The sequence below is a fragment of the Myodes glareolus genome, chromosome 23 (assembly GCF_982192425.1).
Source record: "Myodes glareolus chromosome 23, mMyoGla1.1, whole genome shotgun sequence".
Lineage (NCBI taxonomy): Eukaryota > Metazoa > Chordata > Mammalia > Rodentia > Cricetidae > Myodes > Myodes glareolus.
The window spans coordinates 4,605,465-4,624,705 of NC_142048.1; the positions used below are offsets into that span (position 1 = coordinate 4,605,465).

Below are 19,241 nucleotides of genomic sequence, written 5' to 3' on the forward strand. Positions count from 1 at the left end.
TGGGACAGGGGTCATGCGTCATGCTTCATCTACACCCCCGTGGGAGCCGGGGGTCACGCTCCAACCCCCCCTCCCCTGAGAGCTGGGGGTCACGCTCCATCCACACCCCCGTGGGACGGGCATCCCGCTCTGACACTCACGCAGCAGTGGAAGCCTCTTACAGCTTCCACCCTGGGTACCTACCATCCACCAACCTGGAGCACATTGCTCAGTAACTGAATCTCCCTCAGACTGTTGCAGTGAACACAGGAATTTTATTTTTGTTTTGTTCTTGAGACAGTGTCTTTCTATGTAGACCAGGATGGCCTCAAATTCACACAGATCCTCCTGCTCTGCCTCCCAACAGATGGGATTAAACACCTCTGTGACCAAGCCCCAGACACTGGAATTTTAGGCCAGAAGCTCTACGTCAACTTTCCCTGTTGACAAGAGGGGTGGGGAGGAAGCCAGGGAGAGGCAGAAAAGTAACATTTTCCCCTTCAAGGGCTCTCTGCTCAAGTTGAGGGTCCTTCAATCAAATGGAAATGGTAGGAGACTTCCTGACTAGCAATTGCCAACAGTCATACTTCAGAGTTGGAAAAGAATATGTGGTACACTCAATAATGGAATATCATGCAGCCATAGAAAAGGCCATTATGTTCCATGAAATTGGATGCAGAATGACAATGCCTCATTCCCTTGCTCATACACAAGAATTAGAAGGACGTGGAACTGTGAGGACCAGCTTGGGACGGAGCTGAAGGTGGATAAGGAGGCTGTTTGATGAGTGTGTGCTGCAGTCAAGCTGAACTATCTCATGGGCCCCTACTAATATGTACAGTTAATACACAGTTCATACAGGTTAATAAAAATAAAATATTATTTAACAAATCTACAGTTATTGCTCAATGCACCTGAGTACATATTTTCAAGCTATAGCTTAAAATATACTAAATTTCTTCTTCTTATTATTGTGTGTATGTGTGCATGATGGGGAGTGTTGGTGTATGAGTTCCTTCTTTTTGTGTGTTGCTTTCATTGGTTAAAGAATAAAGAAACTGCCTTGGCCTAGTTGATAGGGCAGAACTTAGGTAGGCAGGAAAGACAGCACTGAATGCTGGGAGGAAGAAAGGCAGAGTAAGGGAGAGACACCATGGAGCCACCAGAATCAGACACGTCAAATCTTTCCTGGTAAGCCACTGCCACGTGACAATTCATAGATTCATAGAAATGGGCTAAATCAAGGTGCAAGAGTTAGCCAATAAGAAGTTAGAGCTAATAGGCCAAGCAGTGATTTAATGAACACTGTTTCTGTGTGGTTATTTCGGATGTAAGCTAGCTGAGTGGCCGGGATGAACAAGCGGGCCCTCACCCTGCAACAGGGTGTGATTGCTATGGTGAATGTGTGGGTTCAGCAAGCAACTCTTGTGAAGCTGGGTCTCTTCTTCCACCCTGTGGGTCCCAGAGATTGAATTTAGGCCATCAGGGTTGAGTACCAAGTGCCATTATCCACCAAGTCAGCTCATTGACCCATAAGGTTTTTCTATTATTATTATTTTAATTTTCCTTTTATTTGCATTGGTGTTTTGTCTGCATGTATGTGTGAGGATGTGAGATCTTGGAGTTACAAACAGTTGTTAGCTGTCATGTGGATGCTGGGAATTGAACCCAGTCCTCTGGAAGAGCACTCAGTGTTCTTAACTGCTGAGCCGTCTCTCCAGCCCCTATTATTTTTATTATTATTATTTTTTTTGAGACAGGTCTCTCTGTGTAGCTTTGGAGCCTGTTCTGGAACGCTCCATGTAGACCAGACTGGCCTTGAACTCACAGATCCACCTGCCTCTGCATCCCAAGTGCTGGGAATAAAGGAGTGTGCCACCATTGCCTGGAGGCCCGTAAGTTTTTTTTAAAGTCATCTCTCCAGACCAATATTTATTTATTTAAAGATGTATTTATTACATATACAGTGTTCTGCCTGCATGTATACTTGCAGACCAGGAGAGGGCACCAGATCTCATTATAGATGGTTGTTAGCCACTATGTGGTTGCTGGGAATTGAACGCAGGACCTCTAGAAGAGCAGTCAGTGCTCTTAACTTCTGAGCCATCTCTCCAACCCTATTTATTCATTTATTTATTTAAATGAATTTTGACTAACATTTTCAGAACTGACACATCATGCATTTTGGAACACTTGTTTGGGAAATAACTGGAGGAGGTATCTTCAATGGCCTCATTTTGAAGCTGGAGCTCAGCAGCGAAGCACCTGTCTGGAGGGCCCCCAGGGACAGGCTGGGGGTGTGGCTCTCGGTCCAGCACTTGCCTAGCAAGTCCTGGTTCCATCTCTAACACCAAGACACTTGCTCTTTTCTACTGCTGTTTGCTGAGTCTGTCTAGAGTCCTATGCAGTGAGGAAAGCTCTCCCTAAGACTTGAGTGCAGCAGGGCTCCAGGCACAAGCCTGGCTCAGTAGATGGCTGTGGGCATAGTGGGGAGAGCCACTTTGAGGCAGGCGGTCTGGCGCAAATCAGGGAGATGTTAGCGTGTTCTGTTGTGTCAGGGAGCTGAGCATGGCTATGACTGTGGTCCTACAGGATCGAGAGTTCAACAGTGCACATGGAGTTTGAGGCCAGTTTGGGCATCATAAGACTGTGCATGTGTATACTCACATGTGTGCGCATGTTTATTTGTGGAGGCCTGAGATCGGGTCAGGAATCATCCTTGATTCCTCTTCCACCTCATTCCTTGAGGCAGGATCTCTTTATCAAACCGAGGGCTTGCAGATGTGTCTCGCTCAGCTATCCAGAATGCTCATGATTCTCTGTGACCTAATCAGCTTTAACTGTCAACTTCATACAATCTAGAGTCACGTGACAAGCGAGGACCGCTCCATCAGGCTGGCCTATGGGTGTGTCCGTGGAGGATGTCTAGACTGTGAACCGGTGCAGGAGGGAACCCATTGTGGAAGGCGCCATTCCCTGGGCAGGTGGTCCAGGGGCTGTATGAGTGGCTAACAATCTGGAGAAAGCCAGAAAAGCAGCCCAGCCTGTGCTTTCTGCTTGTGGTGGTTTAAATGAGAACGGCTCCAGAAGGCACATGTATTCGAATGTTTGGCCACCAGGGAGTAGGACGGTTTGAAAGGATTACAAGGGTTAGGTGTGGCCTTGTTGGAGGATATATATCATGGGGTAGGCTTTGAAGTTTTCAAAAGTCCATGCCAAGCCCAGTCTCTCTCTCTCTGCCTGTCTGTCGGCAGATCATGATATATCTCTCAGCTACTTCTCCAACACTATGCCTGCCATGCATGCTGCCATGCTCCCTGCCATGATGATAATGGACTAAGCCTCTGAACTGTGGGCTACCCCAATTGTATGCTTCTTTTTAAATGAGTTGCCTCTCGACAGCAACAGAACAGTGACTGGGACACTGAGGTCATGCTGTGTGCAATGGCCAGCAGCCCTGGTGGCCTTGGCCTGAGAGTGGAAGCCAAAAGACCCCTTGCCTCCCTAGGTCACTTTTGGACAGAGTGTTTTTGTCACAGCAGCCTGTGAAACGAGAACAGCCTGTCCCCACATCCTGGGGCTAGGCCTGCAGGCCGGTGACAATGTCCACCTGGCATGGTCCCGGGTTCTGAGGTCCAAACTCTAGCGCTCACAGCGGGACTGCAGGTGCTTTAAGCCCTGAGCCAGCCCTAGCCTCAAGTGGATTTCTTACTTTTTCTATTTTCTCCCCCTCCCCTGCTTTTCTACAGGATCTCCTGTCTGTCCTGGAACTTACTCTGTAGACCAGGCTGGCCTCAAACTCACCGGAATCCGCCTGCCTCTGGCTCCTGGTGCTGGGATTAAAGGCTAAGTCATCAAGCAGCCAGAGTAGATTTTGTACAACCCATTTTGCGTCACTGTCAGGGCAGGGGCTACACACAGGCTAACTGTAATCACATGTGTCGGTCACCAGCTTCAAATGGGCAAGCGTGTATATGGTATGACAGCCCAGATCTCTGGCTTCACACATGGAAAAGGAAAGGTTGAGCCACAGGCTGGCTTTGCCATGTGGATTCCGGACCGCAGCTGGATGCCCACTGTGCCCACCACATCCCTACAGTTTGTCACTCTGTCACACAGTGCTGCCTTCCAGTAGTTCCCACAGTGATTGCAGATCCTCCCAGAGCCAGTGATTGGCTCAACAATAAGAGTTGTGCCTACTGGAACCAACAAAGGCAGAACCAAGGCTTTGATCCAGGTTCTTGGAGTAGGATGGGAGATGCAGGCTGCTAACCTGAGGGGAGCAGGTTTGAAAACCCAACAGAAAAAGAGGCAGGAAAATGGAAGATGCTGGAGGGAGACCTGGGAGTCCACAAGGCACCAGCAGAGCTGGACAGTTTGTTCTATCAGATGAGCTGAGCCCTAGCCTCCCAAGGCCTTCACAGTATCAGGCAGACCTGTGAGCGCTTATTTGACTTCGATTTCTTTCCCTCTGCGGCCACTGGCCCTGTGTCCTGAGAGGCCTCTGCGGCAGTCAGCTGCTCTTTCCTTTGCCTGGTCTTGACTAACCACACTGCCCTCTTGAAGTTCTTGAGAGGATCTTGCTGGGAGGCTCTGGCTGATGGGCACTGGAAATGTTCTCTGATGAGATAGCCGTGGCTTGTGGGGGCCATGAAGCCATTGGAGGTGGGGATGATTCGGCTGATGACAGCATGGACAAACTGGACAGCCAGCAGGGTGCCTGTGATAGGGAAAGGGCTGCTTACGAGAAACCTGGGGCACAGAGGCGGGAAGGACATTGCAGGTGGCAGTGTGCTTGGTCTGCAGACACAAGACATGAGTTTGATCCCAGCACACATGGAAAAGCTGAGTGTGGTGGTGCACGCTGGCAATCCCAGCTGTGGAGGGAGAGTCGGGGCTCCCTGGGACTCCCTGTCCACCTGACTTAATCATTGATTCCAAAGTCCATCCTCTCCAGCACATGGTCACCACACAAGTACAGAGTGCATATTCACTGGGCACTTTCCATCCTCATGGAGGCCTGGGGAAGAAATCTGTGCTGTTCCCAAAGGGGTCTGCAGGCCATGTGCGGAGGGCATTGTGGATCCAGAGCACGGGCCAAGCAGGGACATCATGGGTCCTGCAGACCTCCTAAGCTGAGGGACCAAGCTAGAGGCTGAAGCAGGCCCACTAAGACCCAAGATGACTCTTTTCTTGCCAGGTCAGAGCTCAGCCCTAGGGGACCGCTCAGCAGGTGTGTGGTTAGTTTTTTGTCAGTTTGGCACTAGCTCAGGTCATCCGGGAAGAAGGAACCACAACTGAGAAAATGCCTGAATATGACTGGTCTGTGTGGCATTTTCCTGATTAATAACTGGTGGGGGAGGGCCCAGCTCACTGTGGGCAGTGCCACCCTTGGACAGGCAATCCTGGCTGTATAAGGAAGCAGGCTGAGCATCAGAACGAGCTGGTAAGCAGCACCCTCCGTGGCCTCTGCTTCAGCTCCTGCCTCCAGGTCCCTGTCCTGACTTCCCTGAGTGTCGAACTACAGCCTTTAGGTTAAATGAACCCTTTCCTCCCCAAGTTGCTTTCGGTCAGGATATTTTATACAGCAACAGAAAAGCAAAGGACTATAGGTGAAGGCCATGCCACACAGGCGTGATGACCTGAGTCCGAATCCCTGGCATCTATGCAAAAGCCAGGTGGGCCAGCATGGATCTGTTATCCTAGCGGGGTGGAGATAGTCTGGGGTGGGTCCCTGGGGCTTAGTGTCCAGTCTAGCTGAATAGGTGAGTTCCTGTCTCAAAAAAATAACATGGAGGACTAGGCCAACCTCAGCCTCCACCTCTCACTTATACGTGTATACATGTCCAGATGCACTCCTGTGCACATGTGTATACACACACACACACACACACACACACACACACACACACAGAGAGAGACATACACAGAGAGGGAGGAAGGGAGAGGGAGAGAATAAAATAAAACAGGCTTCTTCATAGCTCAGCTCCATGCTAAAGCTGGACTCACCGTCCAGCGCACTCCAGGCAATGATGGAGCGGTCCCTCATGCCCGCAAACACGTACTTGTCGTCCTTCGAGAAGCAGGCACACCGCACTCCTCTGCAGTAGGAGCTCTGTGAAGACAGACCATATGACAGGCTTTGCGTGAGAAATGTTCCCTGCTCACATGGTGTCTGTTGTTGTCGTTCACGTGTATTGAATTTGTTTGTGGGGGTGGGGGGCTGCATGTCACAGTGCTGTATGCAGTCAGAGGATAGCTTGCAGTTGGTTCTCGACTTACACCATGTGGTTAGAGGGGACAGAACTCAGGTCATCGAGCTTGGCCTCCGGCTGAGCCCTCCCGCTTGCCTGGGATCACATGTTTTAACCCTTGGTCCACAGCTCGTGTTGGGAAAGTTGAAGACCTTTCTCAGGTCTGTCTCCCTAGAGGACGCGCATCGCTGTGGTTTTGGTTTGTGGGCTTTCTAGCCCAGTGCACATCCTGTTCATTCTCAGCTTCCTGTTCCACCAAGATGTGAGGTGGGGAGTCCCAGCTTCACACCCCCGCCACCATAGAGCCATATGGCTCTATGCCTTCCCTCCAGCTTAGGTTGTGTCCCCTACAACAGTGAGCTGGGATGGCTCTTTCCCCTTCAGGTGCTTCTAGTCAGTGATTTGGTAACAAAATAACTAGTGTACCGCATGATGCCGTTTCCAGCTGAGATCAGACCAGTCCTTCAGCCAGCCAGTGTCCCAAACCCAGTTCCCCACAGGAGGCAGAGCAGAGCAAACCCCAGAGAGATGGACTTTTCAAGGAGCAAGGTCTGTCTTCACAGAGGCGAGAGCTTCAGGGTGCAGTGCACGCACAGGTGTGTGTACAGGCCACAACTCCAGAGCTGCTGCAGTGCGGCATGGGTGCAATGCTCCGGTGGGTGGCTGGGCATGCATCTGGGGGCTAGGGAACACCTCTTAGGAATGCCTTCCTTCTCATTTGAGTCAACTGTTGGGCAAGTATGAGGACCTGCGATTGAGCCCTAGTTCTCATGTTTAAAAAAAAGTAGGCATGGTGGCCCACACTTGCAATCCCAGCTTTGGGGGGTTGTAGATAGGAGCACCCTGCCCACTGCAGACTAATGGGAGGGCCCCCCAAAACAAGGTGAAGAATGACACCCAGGTTGACCTCTATCCATCACACACAAAGATGTACGCTCACAGCTAGAAGCAGTGTAAACACAAAAAAAGAAAGGAGCACAGGAGGGAAGAGGAAAGGGCACAGCATGGATGTCAGCGTCCAGGCCACCCACCTCATAGCTCATCTCGAACATCCCCCTGCAAGCTTGCAGGTCCCAGAGGCAGAGCAGCGCATCCTCTGCCCCGCTCACGGCCAGCTGCTCCCCGTGGCTGACCGCTACGCAGCTCACCCTGCTCCCGTGGGCCTCCAGCGGGAACACTTTGGAGCTTGCACAGTTGTACAGGAAGAGGCCGCCGTCAGTCATGCCGTAGAGAACACGGTAGTCGGCCAGCACGGCCACACTTGCTATGGTCTCCGGCAGCTGAGTGTAAAAGGTGTAGGTGGGGCCCTCGATGGTGGGACATGGGTCCCCGGGGCTGATGTCCAGCACCAGGACGATGTTGTCATAGGCGATGGCCAGCCGGTCCTCACTCTTGCTCAGGGACATGCAGTTGACAGCCTTGCGGGCCTCGGGTGGGGGGATACACAGCACATCTTGCCTGGAATTCAGGGGGAACACAAGCACAATCCCCGAAACCAGGCCTGTGAAGAGGAGCTTAGCCTGCTCGGCCACCTCCAGACACCGGACCTCATTGGACGTGTCCAGGGAATCCTGTTCCTCACCTGCTCAGGGAGAAGAGAGTCAGGGATGGATCGTCTGTTTTTCTTAAGCTTTTAAAACATTACAATTATTTATATGTGTGTGGAGGTCAGAGGACAAATTCATCTTTCCCACCATATGGGTCCTGGGGCTCGAACTCACATTTTCAGCCTTACCTGGTGGACGTTTAGCTGGCCTTAGCTTTCTTATTTTCTGACCCTAAGGTTCAGCTTGGATAGTGTAAAGTTTTCTGACTGAGCCTGGAGCTGCAAATGAACCCTGCACCTATAGACATGCTCAGTAAGCCCTGAAACAAAATGGAAGCCAGGGCCTGACGCATGCTCAGTAGGCACTGGAGGAACCAATGGGGACCCAGAGCTCCCACAAGCTTGAGAGGCACTAGGAGGAAATGGCAGCCGAAGCTAGAGGATGGGGCTGTGCTCAGCAGAGGGGAGGGCAGAACCTGGGTTTGTACGTGCTCCATGATACCACAGTCTACCTGGCCCTGCTGGACCCTGGGGAATAGCACTGGGGCAGCCTTCTCCAGCACCCGCGCCCGCCACGCCCTAGACTGACTCTGGGTTAAATTTTGAGACACGGTGTCATGAAGTTCTTTCTTTCATATTGAAACATTCTCTTATGATAGGAGAGGAGGGTGCCCCAGGCTGTGAGCTGTCTGCAAAGGGTGCACACCTGTAGCTTTCACGAATGTCTGAGCGCTGCGTGGGAACTGGGATAACATAGCAGGCTCCCCCCCCCACCCCCACCGCGCCCGTGCTCCTGTAACTCCAGCAGACTTCTTGGTCCAGCATGGCTTTGTCAGAGGTGATTGCTGTATCTGGGGTGCACAGAGATAAATGCCCAGGGGAAGTCTAGCAACATGGGACCTCCCTAATCACCTAGACTGATCTCCAGCTCTTCGGTTTCCAGCCTCAGCCTTCCTGGTAGTTGGGATTACAGCCAGGTGTGCGACCAGCCTGACTGGAATCTAATCGAAATGAAAATCGCATCACCTTATAGTCCTGCTTAACCCTCCCAGGGGTGTCCTACAACCCTCGGGACACAGTGCACCCGTCCCCTCTCCCCTTCACACCCTGGTAATTATAGACTGAATGTTTGAGCCCTCACACTATGCCAAATTCAGTGTCTATCTGGGGACTGGAGAGATGGTTCAGTGGTTAAGAGCACCGGCTCCTCTTGCAGGTACCTGGGTTCAGTTCCCAGCACCCATGTGGCAGCTCACAAGCTCCAGCTGCAGGGACTCTGATGCCCTCTTCTGACTTCACTGGCACCGGGCACACGTGGTGCATATGCATACTTGCACATAAAACTCAAACCACAAAAAAAAATAAGAAAGAAATTTCATCTTCATGATGGTTTTGGGAGGTGCAGGCTTGGGAGTTGATTAGATTTCTTGGCTGGACTCCTCAGAAAAGGGGGTAGTGCCCGATTTAAAGAGAAAAAAAAAAGACGAGAGCATTGCCTTGTCGGGTCAATCCTGCACAGACATAGCAAAGGCATCTGTGAACCAGAAGTGCGCAGCCCTCGGCCCCTCCAGCACCTCTAGCCTTGTCATGCATGTCTGTGCGTCTCTGTTCCATGTTCACGTGTGCACATCCAAGGTTGAGTGCAGTTTATTCACATGCTTTTCAACCTCTTTTCACATGTATGTGTGGTGTGTGCATGTTCACATGAGCATGGCTGCAGGTGCATGCATGTCCACGTGCATGTTGGAGGCATGTGTGGGTGAAGGTGTGTGTGTAGGACAAGACTGAGGTCAGCAGTCTCCCTCAGTTGCTCTCCATCCATTCACGGAGGCAGGATTAAACCTAGAGCCAGCTTGCTCTGGGGACCCGCCTGCCAGCTGCTGGAATTAGAACCCAGCACTTATGTGGAAGGGGGGGATCCAAACTTAGGTTTGAATGCTTGCACGGCAAGTGCTTTGCCTACTGAGTCATCCTCCTAGTTCCTTTGTTTACTTTATGAGCCAGAGTTTGTGGTTTTATCTTTGTCCTTTTAGCTTTTACTACCAACCATGACCAGCACACATGGTTTCTGTGGTGTTGGGGACAGAGCCTGAGGCTTCCCGTATGCCAGAAAAACACTGCACAACTAAGCTACAAGCACTCTACCAACGGAGGCAAATCCTGGCCTCATCTTGGACTTCCACCTCCAGGACAGTAAGTCCAGAACTCACCACACACATGCTAGTCATCTCTCACAAACCTTCTGCCAAATCCCAAATCGTGACTTTGTTTTTGTCCCCGACCTTGGGGAAGTAGACGTAGCTGCCATGATGGGATACTGCTGCGAGGCCCGTGCGGTCCAGAAACGGAGCAGGAGGCCTTGGCTTCTGAGTGGACCTGAGATCCCAGACTTTTACAGACGAAGACTTCGAGGAAGCAGACACCACCAGAGTCCCACCCCGGACCAGCAGGCTTGTAGGGGCTCCCACGCCCTCGAGGACATCCAACAGGGTCCCCTGTTCTGACAGACTCCACACCTGAGGGTGGAGAAGAGAAGGATGGGTCTGCCCCAGGGACATGCTTCGGCTGTGCACCTGCCTCTGCTGAACGTGGAGGCTCTGGTTCCAGAGTCGTCACCCACCCTAGCTGCTGAAGACTTCCCAGGGCCCCAGCATTCTCACAGGATGCCCCAGGGACCCCAGGAGACACCCTGCGGGCCTCTCTGGTCTGCAGCAGTGAACTATCTTCAGAGTAATCCTACGGTACTGGCCTGTCCTTGTGGGTAAGTGGCAGAATTCTGCAAGAGCTGAATGAGTGAGATCGTAGTATACATGCATATGTGCACGTGTGCACGTGTGCACGTGTGTGTGTGTGTGTGTGTGTGTGTGTGTGTGTGTGTGGTGTTTCAGGAAACCACCATGTGATCTGGGGAGATGGCTCAACTGTTATGAATACTCAGTGCTCTTGCAGAAGACTCCGGTTCAATTCCCAGCGCCTACATGGCAGCTCATAGTCATCTGTAACTTCAGCTCCAGAGGATCCAAACTCTACTGTCTCCGAGGGCACCGGGCACGCACATGGTACAAGATGTTCGTACACGTAAAATAACAAGAACAGTGATAAAACTATGTCATCATGTGAACACGGCCTGGTGAATTCACGGCTGTGTGTTCTTGAATTGCCTCCTTTTTTTCTATTTGAGATGGGGTCTCACATCGCCCAGACCAACCATGAACTTGCTATGTAGCTGAGACAGGCTGGGCTTCATCTCCTCACTTGAGTGTGGTTTCCTAAGGGCTCAAGGGTGGGAGGCTTGGTCTTGGAGGTGGCGGGGGTGGCATGAGAGGTGATGGGACTTAAGAGGTGGGGCCTAGTGGGAGACAATGCAGTCTTTAGAAGGAACTAAGCAGCTGGCTGTGGTTGTGCACATCTGTAAGTCCAAGAAGGCAGAAGGTGGGAGAGCAAAACTCCAGGATCATCCTTGGCTCCATATCAAGTTCAAGGCTAGCCTGAGCTAGAGACCCTGTCTCCAAAATGAGGGGGAGGGGCAAGTAGTTGTTATGGAACTCAAATTAGTTCTCAGGAGAGGGGACTGTTATGCAGGCAGGTCTGGCCTCCCACCCCTAAGTGTGATCGCCCCTCACACAGGTTCACACTGTTCGCACAGATGTGCTACGAACAAGGAGGACTCATCAGAACTGGTGACATTCTCTGTAGTCAGTCAACTTCTGAATACTGTGAGCCAGGTAGACTTATTTTTATATACAGTTCCCAGCCTCAGGTATTTTATTAGAGTAACAAAAAATGCATCCCTGACATTGGCATATATGTATACTGCCTATAATAAATAAAGATGTGTTCCTACATAAATAAATTATATTGGGTTCTCAAGAACCTCTAAGACTATAAGGAGGTCATAAGACCAAGATGTTGGGAAACTCAAAGTCCCTACCTTGACAGTCTTGCCCGTGCTGGCTGCTGAGAATTTTCCTCCCCTGTGGCCCTGAAGAATACTATCTTGAATGCTCAGGTTTGACTGAGAATGCTGCCTGCTTTGGGGAACATTCCAAGTCTGCTATCAGGGCACAGAATACCAGCACCCCACATCATCCCACTAAACACCCCTGTCTAGGTCTGAGCTCATCTGTTTTCTGTGTATATGAACTTAGGAGGTATTAGGGATCCGATGCTCTGAGGTCAGGGTCCTGGGTCCGCTCTCACCTGGATGAGCGCATCCCGGGAGCCTGTGATGATCATGTTGTTCTCAGGACCCACAACTGCGGTCTCTACCACGTCCTCATGTTCCAGATCCGTGGCCATGAACCGGTGGAAGCCTTGAGAGTCGGCTAAGAAAATCCGCACAGATCTTCCGAAGCCTGTGGTAGCAGAGCCCAGTCAGACCTCTGAGCCTGGCGGAGCCGTTACCCAACTCATGGAGCCTTCTTGGAGCACCTACGGTGTCCCAGGGGAAGGCTGTCCCGAGGCCAGAGGGGGCACGGCCCCACCCTGAGCAGCAGATGTGTGTTGGAGGTGACAGTCATGGAGCTGGAGAGAAACTCATGAAGTTCTCTATTGTCAGGACACACTGAGTTCCCTCAGATCCCAGCACCATTTCCTGGGGACCAGGTGTCCAAATGTCCCAGACCATGGGAGGCATTTATCCCTGGAGCCACCACATTTACTTTCCCTGCCTCAAAAAGATTGTTCTTTTCTATTCTATTCTTTATTGTGTGCGCGTGTGCACGTGTGTACGATTACACACATGATTCGCTATGGTGCACATGAGGAAAGGAGGCCAGAGGACACCTCAAGGAAGTCGGATCTCTCCTACCATGTGAGTTCCAGGGACCAAACACAGGTCAGCAGGTCTGGCAGTGACCACCTTTACCCACTTTCCCCGTCCTCAGTGTGTGCGTGTGTGCACGTGTATCCCCGTCTATGCACTTTCAGAGGACAAAGGAGGCCACTGGGCTCTTCTCTATCACTGCCCACTATCTCACTGTGCCTGGAACTTGGCCAGAAGCCAGCAAGTCTGGCTGGCCTCCTGTCCCCACTCCCCACAGCACTGGAGTTGCAGGCACACATGCACTATACCCCGTTTTTTTCTGTGCTGGGGACGTTTTTTCTGTGCTCTGTTAATGCTTGCGCAGAAGATGTTCTGACCCACTAAACCATCTCCTTAGCCCTCGTTCCCCCAAGTATGCATAAGGACACCAACAGTGTGGGCTCCAAGGCTGTCATGGGACAGCAGAGTCAGTACATGCATACCACTGAGGATAGTTTCTACAACTGCAAACACACAAATACACACATGCGCGCACATGCACAAATGCACACACGCATGCACACACGTGCACACGCACACACACACACACACACACACACACACACACACGTACACGCGCATAGCAGTGACACCATGTTAAGGCTTCATTGTGGGATTCTCCAGTACGTGCCTCAGGCTCATCCTCCCTCAACTCCCAGACCAAGCTGAGCCAGCTGGAAACCTGAGGTTGTTTTAAGGCACGGTGTCTTGTAGCTCAGGCTGGCTTTAAACTCACTATGTAGCTAAGGATGATTCTGAACTCCCAATCTCCCTGCCTCCACCTTCCAAGTGCTGGGATGACAGGAAGGCATCACTATGCCTAGTTTGTGTGGTGCTGGGGATGGAACCCAGGACCTCAGGCTTGCTAGGCAAGCACTCTACCCGCTGAGTCACAAGCTCTCTACTGACCGAACCACAAGCTCTCTACTGACCGAGCCACAAACACTCTACCCACTGAGCTATGAGTACTATATCAGCTGAGTCCAAACATTTGAGCCGTGAAGCCCCAGCCTTAGCTCCAAGTCTGTCTCTTGCCTCTCCGCACCCTCCGTGGAGTTCTTTGTATTCTAGGGTCCTTGAATGCTGCCCCCCCCCCCAGGAGAAAATGTTCCAGGATTCTATCTGCTGAAACACACCATGGTGTTTTCTGCACTTATTTTTTTTTCCGATTTATTGATAATGATTGATTATTGTTATCACCAGGCGGGACTCGAACCCAGGTCCTCTGACACTAGAGCAGAGCGTTAGGCGCTCCTAACTGCTGAGCCACGGCTCAAGCTGCTAACTTTTTTTCCTGATTTATCGATAACGACTTATCAATTGATCGATTATTGTTATCGATATCACCAGGTGGGATTCGAACCCGCGTCCCCTGGCACTAGGGCAGAGCGTTAGGCGCTCCTAGCCGCTGAGCCATGGCTCAAGCTGCTTGTTTTCTGCACTTGTGATCTAATCTTGGATACTAAATAAACGACTCTTTGGGGCCAGGGTGATGGCTCAGCAGTTAAAGGTGCTTGCCACCAAACCTAATAACCTGAGTTCCATCCCGGGATTCACATGGTAGAGGAAGGGAATGGACTCCCTGAAGTTGTGCTCTGAATTCACAAGCACCACGCTACACACACGCACATATCAATCAGTCAGCCTCAAAGGTGCAACCCGCAGCCTGAGCCCCATGCCCACACTCTGTGGCCCTGGCCTGGCCTGGTTCTGGGGACAAGGCCTCTCAACCCATGGAGCTTCCTTCCTGATAACCATGTTCTTTCTTTATCTATGTGTTTTTCAAAGTAACAAAGTGAGTTCCTGGGGGAGTTTCCCCAGGCATCTTAGGAGGGGCTGGAGACCAAGGTCAGCCTCTTGGGCTGTCAACAATGCCAGTGTGTCCAACTCCTGGCAAATTTACTATCAGGGCTTGGTTGGGGGTACACCACACACTGTGCCTCATGTCACAAGTCTCCTGGCACAACTGGGGGAAGAGAAGTAGAAAATCCTGTCTTGTGTCTCCTGGACACTGCCCATGCTCTTTCCTTTGCAGATTTTGTGTGTGTATGTATGTGGGGCCACACACACACACACACACACACACACACACACGCACGCACGCACGCGCGCGCACACATGCATGTGTCGTTGCATGCACCTAATCCAAGGCTAGAGGTTGCTGTCGAGTGTTGTCATCAATTACTTTTGAGGGAGCTTGGCATATTGACTAGGACACGGAACTCCCAGCATCTGCCTGCGGTTTCAGACGGCTGTCTCCGTGCCCAGCTGGTGTGTGCCCAGCTGGTGTGTGTGCTGGGAATCTGAATTCAAAACCTTGTACTTGTCCATCGAGCACTTTACCCACAGAACCACCTTATGGGCCCCACCTTACATTCTGAGACAAGGTCTCTCTCAGGCCTAGGCCCACTGGTTGGCTGGACGGACTGACCGGAAGGCCCTGGGATCCTCCTGCTCCTGCCTTTCCTGTGCTGGGGTCACAGGAGTGGACAGAAGGGACACCTGCTGCTTTCTCTGAACTCTTGGGGACAGCACCCGACAATTCTGCTCAGGAAATAATAGCTCTTGAAAAACTACAGATGTGACCCAAGTCAGGGTCAGACAGGTTTCAGTGGCAATGGTCTGGTTCCTTCAGGTTGAGAATGGAGAAGCCAGTCAGAGCTCTCCCTCCCTGGCTTCTGGACACGCTGTCTCCCAGACAGCTGGGCAAGCTCTGTGTGTCCCCATGCTGGGCCTGGACTCAGTCTGGCTCCCGGGTCACCTCTTTCCTTGTCAAGATGAGTCTATATCACAGGCAGGCAGGCAGGCAGGCCTGCTGTCTCTCAAAGGGCCGCTCAGAACCGACGGCTGTTCCTCTCCTTTCTCTGCGCCAGTGTGCTCTGCGGTGCACGTGTCTGTGTGCCATGTGAGGGTGCCTGTGAGAGCTGAGCCCCACAGGGCAGAGGGGGCTGTGGGGCCCTCGGACTGAAGTCACAAGGTGAGCACTGCCTGTCCCTGCATGTGCTGGGAACCAGACCTGGGGCTCTGGAGGGCTTGTGCTCTTAACAGGGATTTTGAAAACTTGGTACAATAACAGAGAAATCACTCATTCATAATATTTATATTGATTTTATGTTAAATATTTGGGCATATTAAGTAAAATAATCCACGTGGTTAATATGGATTGATTTAAAACAAATTGAATATTCATTCAAATTTATTAACCATTATGGTTAATATTAATTTAAATAATCACAATTAATTAAAAGATTTTTGTTGGGACTGGAGCAATGGTTCAATACTTAGAAGAACTTGCTGCTCTTGCAGAGGACTTAGGTCCAGTTCCCAACACCCATATAGTGGCTCACAACTATCTGTCAGTCCATCTCCAGGGGCTCTGGTACATATTGCCTCGTTGGGTACCCACATCTATCACATATACAACTAAAGATAATAAAAACATTTAAAATCTCAAGAGGTAATTACAGATGTGTAATGTGCATGGTGGTTAAAGGTTTGTGTGATGTAGAGGGGTGCGTGTGTAAGGTATATGGCGGGACACGTGCTTCTGTGTTACAGGTGTGTAATGTGCATGGTGATTAAAGGTTTGTGTGACGTACTGTGTAAGGTATATGGCGGGACACGTGCTTCTGTGTTACAGGTGTGTATGCTGCATGGTGGTTAAAGGTTTGTGTGACGTAGAGGGGTGCGTGTGTAAGGTATACAGTGGGACACGTGCTTCTATGTTACAGGTATGTGGTGGGCACAGTACAGGTCTGTGTGTTGTATGTAGGTGGAGGTGTGCACGGTGGATGCAGCATGTGATGGGTGACGGAACCCTTATAGTCCTCTCATTCGTGGGAACATGAACAGAGCTAATGAGCTTCTTGCTGAGTGGAATGATCCGACATGGAGACAGACGGGGTTCACTCTCACTCACATGGGGAAGCTAAAAGTCTTGAGTTCAAACTAGACAGAACACTACACAGTGATTCAGTGGGAAAAGGCTCCTGCTGATTGGCCGAACAACCTAAGTTCAAATGCCAGGACTGGAAGGAAAGAGCCCATTGGTACATGTCCTCCTTTGCCCTCCATATCTGCACACACATGCACACACACATACACACAATACACAAAAGTACACACACATACATACTCATACACATGCACACACTAGCATGCACACATGCATACACACATACCCACATGTGTATACACGCACACACATGTGTACATGCATGTGCACGCAGTACATACACACATGCACACATACATGCATACATGCGCGAGGACACACATATATACACAAAAAGTAACGATATTTTATAAAACGAAGAGATGGAGAGATAATGGTGGGCACAGTTAGGAAGGAAGAGGGAGTGCGGGGAGACAGGGCAGAGGCCTCATTCTACCTGGGAGCCAGGTACCCAGCCTTCAGCCAAATTTTACTTCCCTTCTCTACACTCAATGAGAGATGAAAGCTACCTGCTGCAAGAACGGAATCGTCTTCAGACACCACCAGGAACCCTACAGCTTCTGGAAGCTTCTCCAGCAACCTGTCTTCTTCAGAGGAGACCTGCACAGTGGAACATGAATGTCAAGCTTCTGAATGGGATGCGAGTCACCCCACCCCAAGCTGGTTCTGTCACACTGAAGAGTTCCTTAGCCCCCAGTGCCTCAGTTTCCCTATTGGACAAGAGGTAACCCAGGCTACACTCTCCAGGATGAAGGGCTAGAGTGTGTGTAGAAACCATTTCCCAGTGCATTTACCTTAGCACAGTAACCGCCGTGATGATGTGGTTGCCACTGCACAGGCATGGGGAATCTACTGGACTTTTTTTGTCCCTGAAGGAACCGTGGAGCTCAATGAGATAGAAATGTGTTTGGAATAAATAAGGTAGAGTGGCCCATGCCTGTCATTCCAACCTGGAGGAGGAGGAGGCAGGGCTGCACAGAGTTTAAGCCAGCCTGGCCATACAAGGCCATCTCAAAACTAGCTGATGTGGTGTGTGAACTCACAGAGATTCACCTGCCTCTGCCTTTCCAGTGCTGGGATTAAAGGCGTGCACCACCACTGCCCGGTCTCGTCCTTTCTTTTTTAAAAATTATTTCTATTCATCTTGAGCCATGGTCTCACTGTGTAGCCCTGGCTGTGGAACTCACTTTGTAGACCAGGCTGGCCAAGATCTCTAGTTGATAGGATAACAGACTCTGCTGCTACATCAGCTCTTTGTATAACCTCTGTTGTCCTCCCATCTATGCCCACTGTTTCAGACGCAACTCCGTGCCTGTGTGTGTTCATCTTCCTACACCGAGAACACTGGCCTGTGCTCTAATACAGAGGGAAGCACGTGACCACCAAACACTGCTCCAGCCCACACAACTTGAGGAAGCAGGATTTATCTTGGCTTCCAGTTCCAGGTCACACCCCCTCACAGAGAGGAAGGCCTGGCCGCCTGGATAGTGCCCGAGCTTCACGAGGGATCAGGAAGCAGGAAGCACCAGCCAGAACTGGAAGAAGCTGACGCTTTCCAGCCCACTCCCAGTGACTGGCTTGTAGCTAGCTGTGCCCCATGTGCAAAAGGTCCCACTAACTTGCAATGCGGCACCAACAGCTGGGGACCAAGCTTTTAAACACATGAGCCCGTGCAGGACAGATGGCAACTGCTGCAGCCTGGAGCAGGGACTGCCCCCAGCTCTCTGGGGATAGCTCTGCTAAGGGACAGCTCTCTGGGGACAGCTCTGCTGAGGGACAGCTCTGTGGGAACAGTTCACAGGGCCTTCAATGCTAGGATTAGGGTTTTGCTGTTATTGTTGTTCTGTTTTTTAAGAGTTTTGCTTATATCCAGGAATGGTGGTACACACCTTTAATCCAAGCACTGGGAAGGAAAAGACAGGCTAATCTCTGCGAGTTTGAGGCCAGCCTGGTTTACAAAGTGAGTTCCAGGACAACCAGGGCTACACAGAAAAATCAAGTCTTGAAAAACCAGGCACAGATGCATTCAGAGGCCAGAAGAGGGCGCTGGAGCCACTGGTTCTGGGTTTAGAGGTGGTGAGCTAGTCAGTGTAGATCTAGGAATTGAACTGGGTCTCTGCAAAAGCAGCCAATGCTCTTAACTGTACAGTCAGGTCTCCAACCCTTGGGACGACTTTAACGGCACGTTGACACAGTGAAGAACCCAGGGAGGAGAATCAGTAAGGGATTATCAGGATTGGGAAGCCTGAGGCATCTGAGGCAGCTGTCTCCATTGTGTTACCTGCTGTGTAACTCAACCTTGTTAGGGGCTGGGCCCTGGCCTGGGTGAAGAGAGGGATCCTAGAACTGGCACGCAGGCCTCTGTGCTCCCTGCTCAGACTGTGGATGGAGTCACCATCTTGACTTGTACTGTAACCTGGAAGTGAGAGCTGATTGAGCCTATCTCTCCCCAAGTTGCTCTTGTCAGAGTTTCAGCACAGCAACAGGAATGGGAACCTAGCAACCAAAAAAGGCAAAAAGGCACCACTGTTCCTCCCAAGTTCCAGGACATCTGTGCACTTCCTGAGGTGTGCACAGAGGTTAGAGGTCAACCTCAATGTCTCTCCTCTACCACTTCACATTATTTTTAAATTATTTCTTTTATTTCATGTGTGTGGGTGCATGTCTACATGTGTCTATATGCACCACATGCATACAGTGCCC

General features: G+C 50.9%; 1 protein-coding gene across 2 annotated transcripts in view; it reads right to left on the bottom strand.

Moving 5' to 3' along the window:
- Nucleotides 1-234: 234 nt before the first annotated feature.
- Nwd1 (NACHT and WD repeat domain containing 1) overlaps nucleotides 235-19,241 on the bottom strand; it is a 76,271-nt gene continuing 57,264 nt past the window's right edge. For both annotated transcript variants that reach the window (XM_087900767.1, XM_087900766.1), the window contains 6 exons: nucleotides 17,048-17,138; nucleotides 11,980-12,134; nucleotides 10,019-10,295; nucleotides 7,265-7,815; nucleotides 5,989-6,094; nucleotides 235-4,699 (listed from right to left, as the gene is read on the bottom strand). In XM_087900767.1, coding sequence (XP_087756893.1) covers nucleotides 4,398-4,699; nucleotides 5,989-6,094; nucleotides 7,265-7,815; nucleotides 10,019-10,295; nucleotides 11,980-12,134; nucleotides 17,048-17,138 — 1,482 coding nt within the window. In that variant the 3' untranslated portion in view covers nucleotides 235-4,397. The remainder of the gene's footprint in view (nucleotides 4,700-5,988; nucleotides 6,095-7,264; nucleotides 7,816-10,018; nucleotides 10,296-11,979; nucleotides 12,135-17,047; nucleotides 17,139-19,241) is intronic.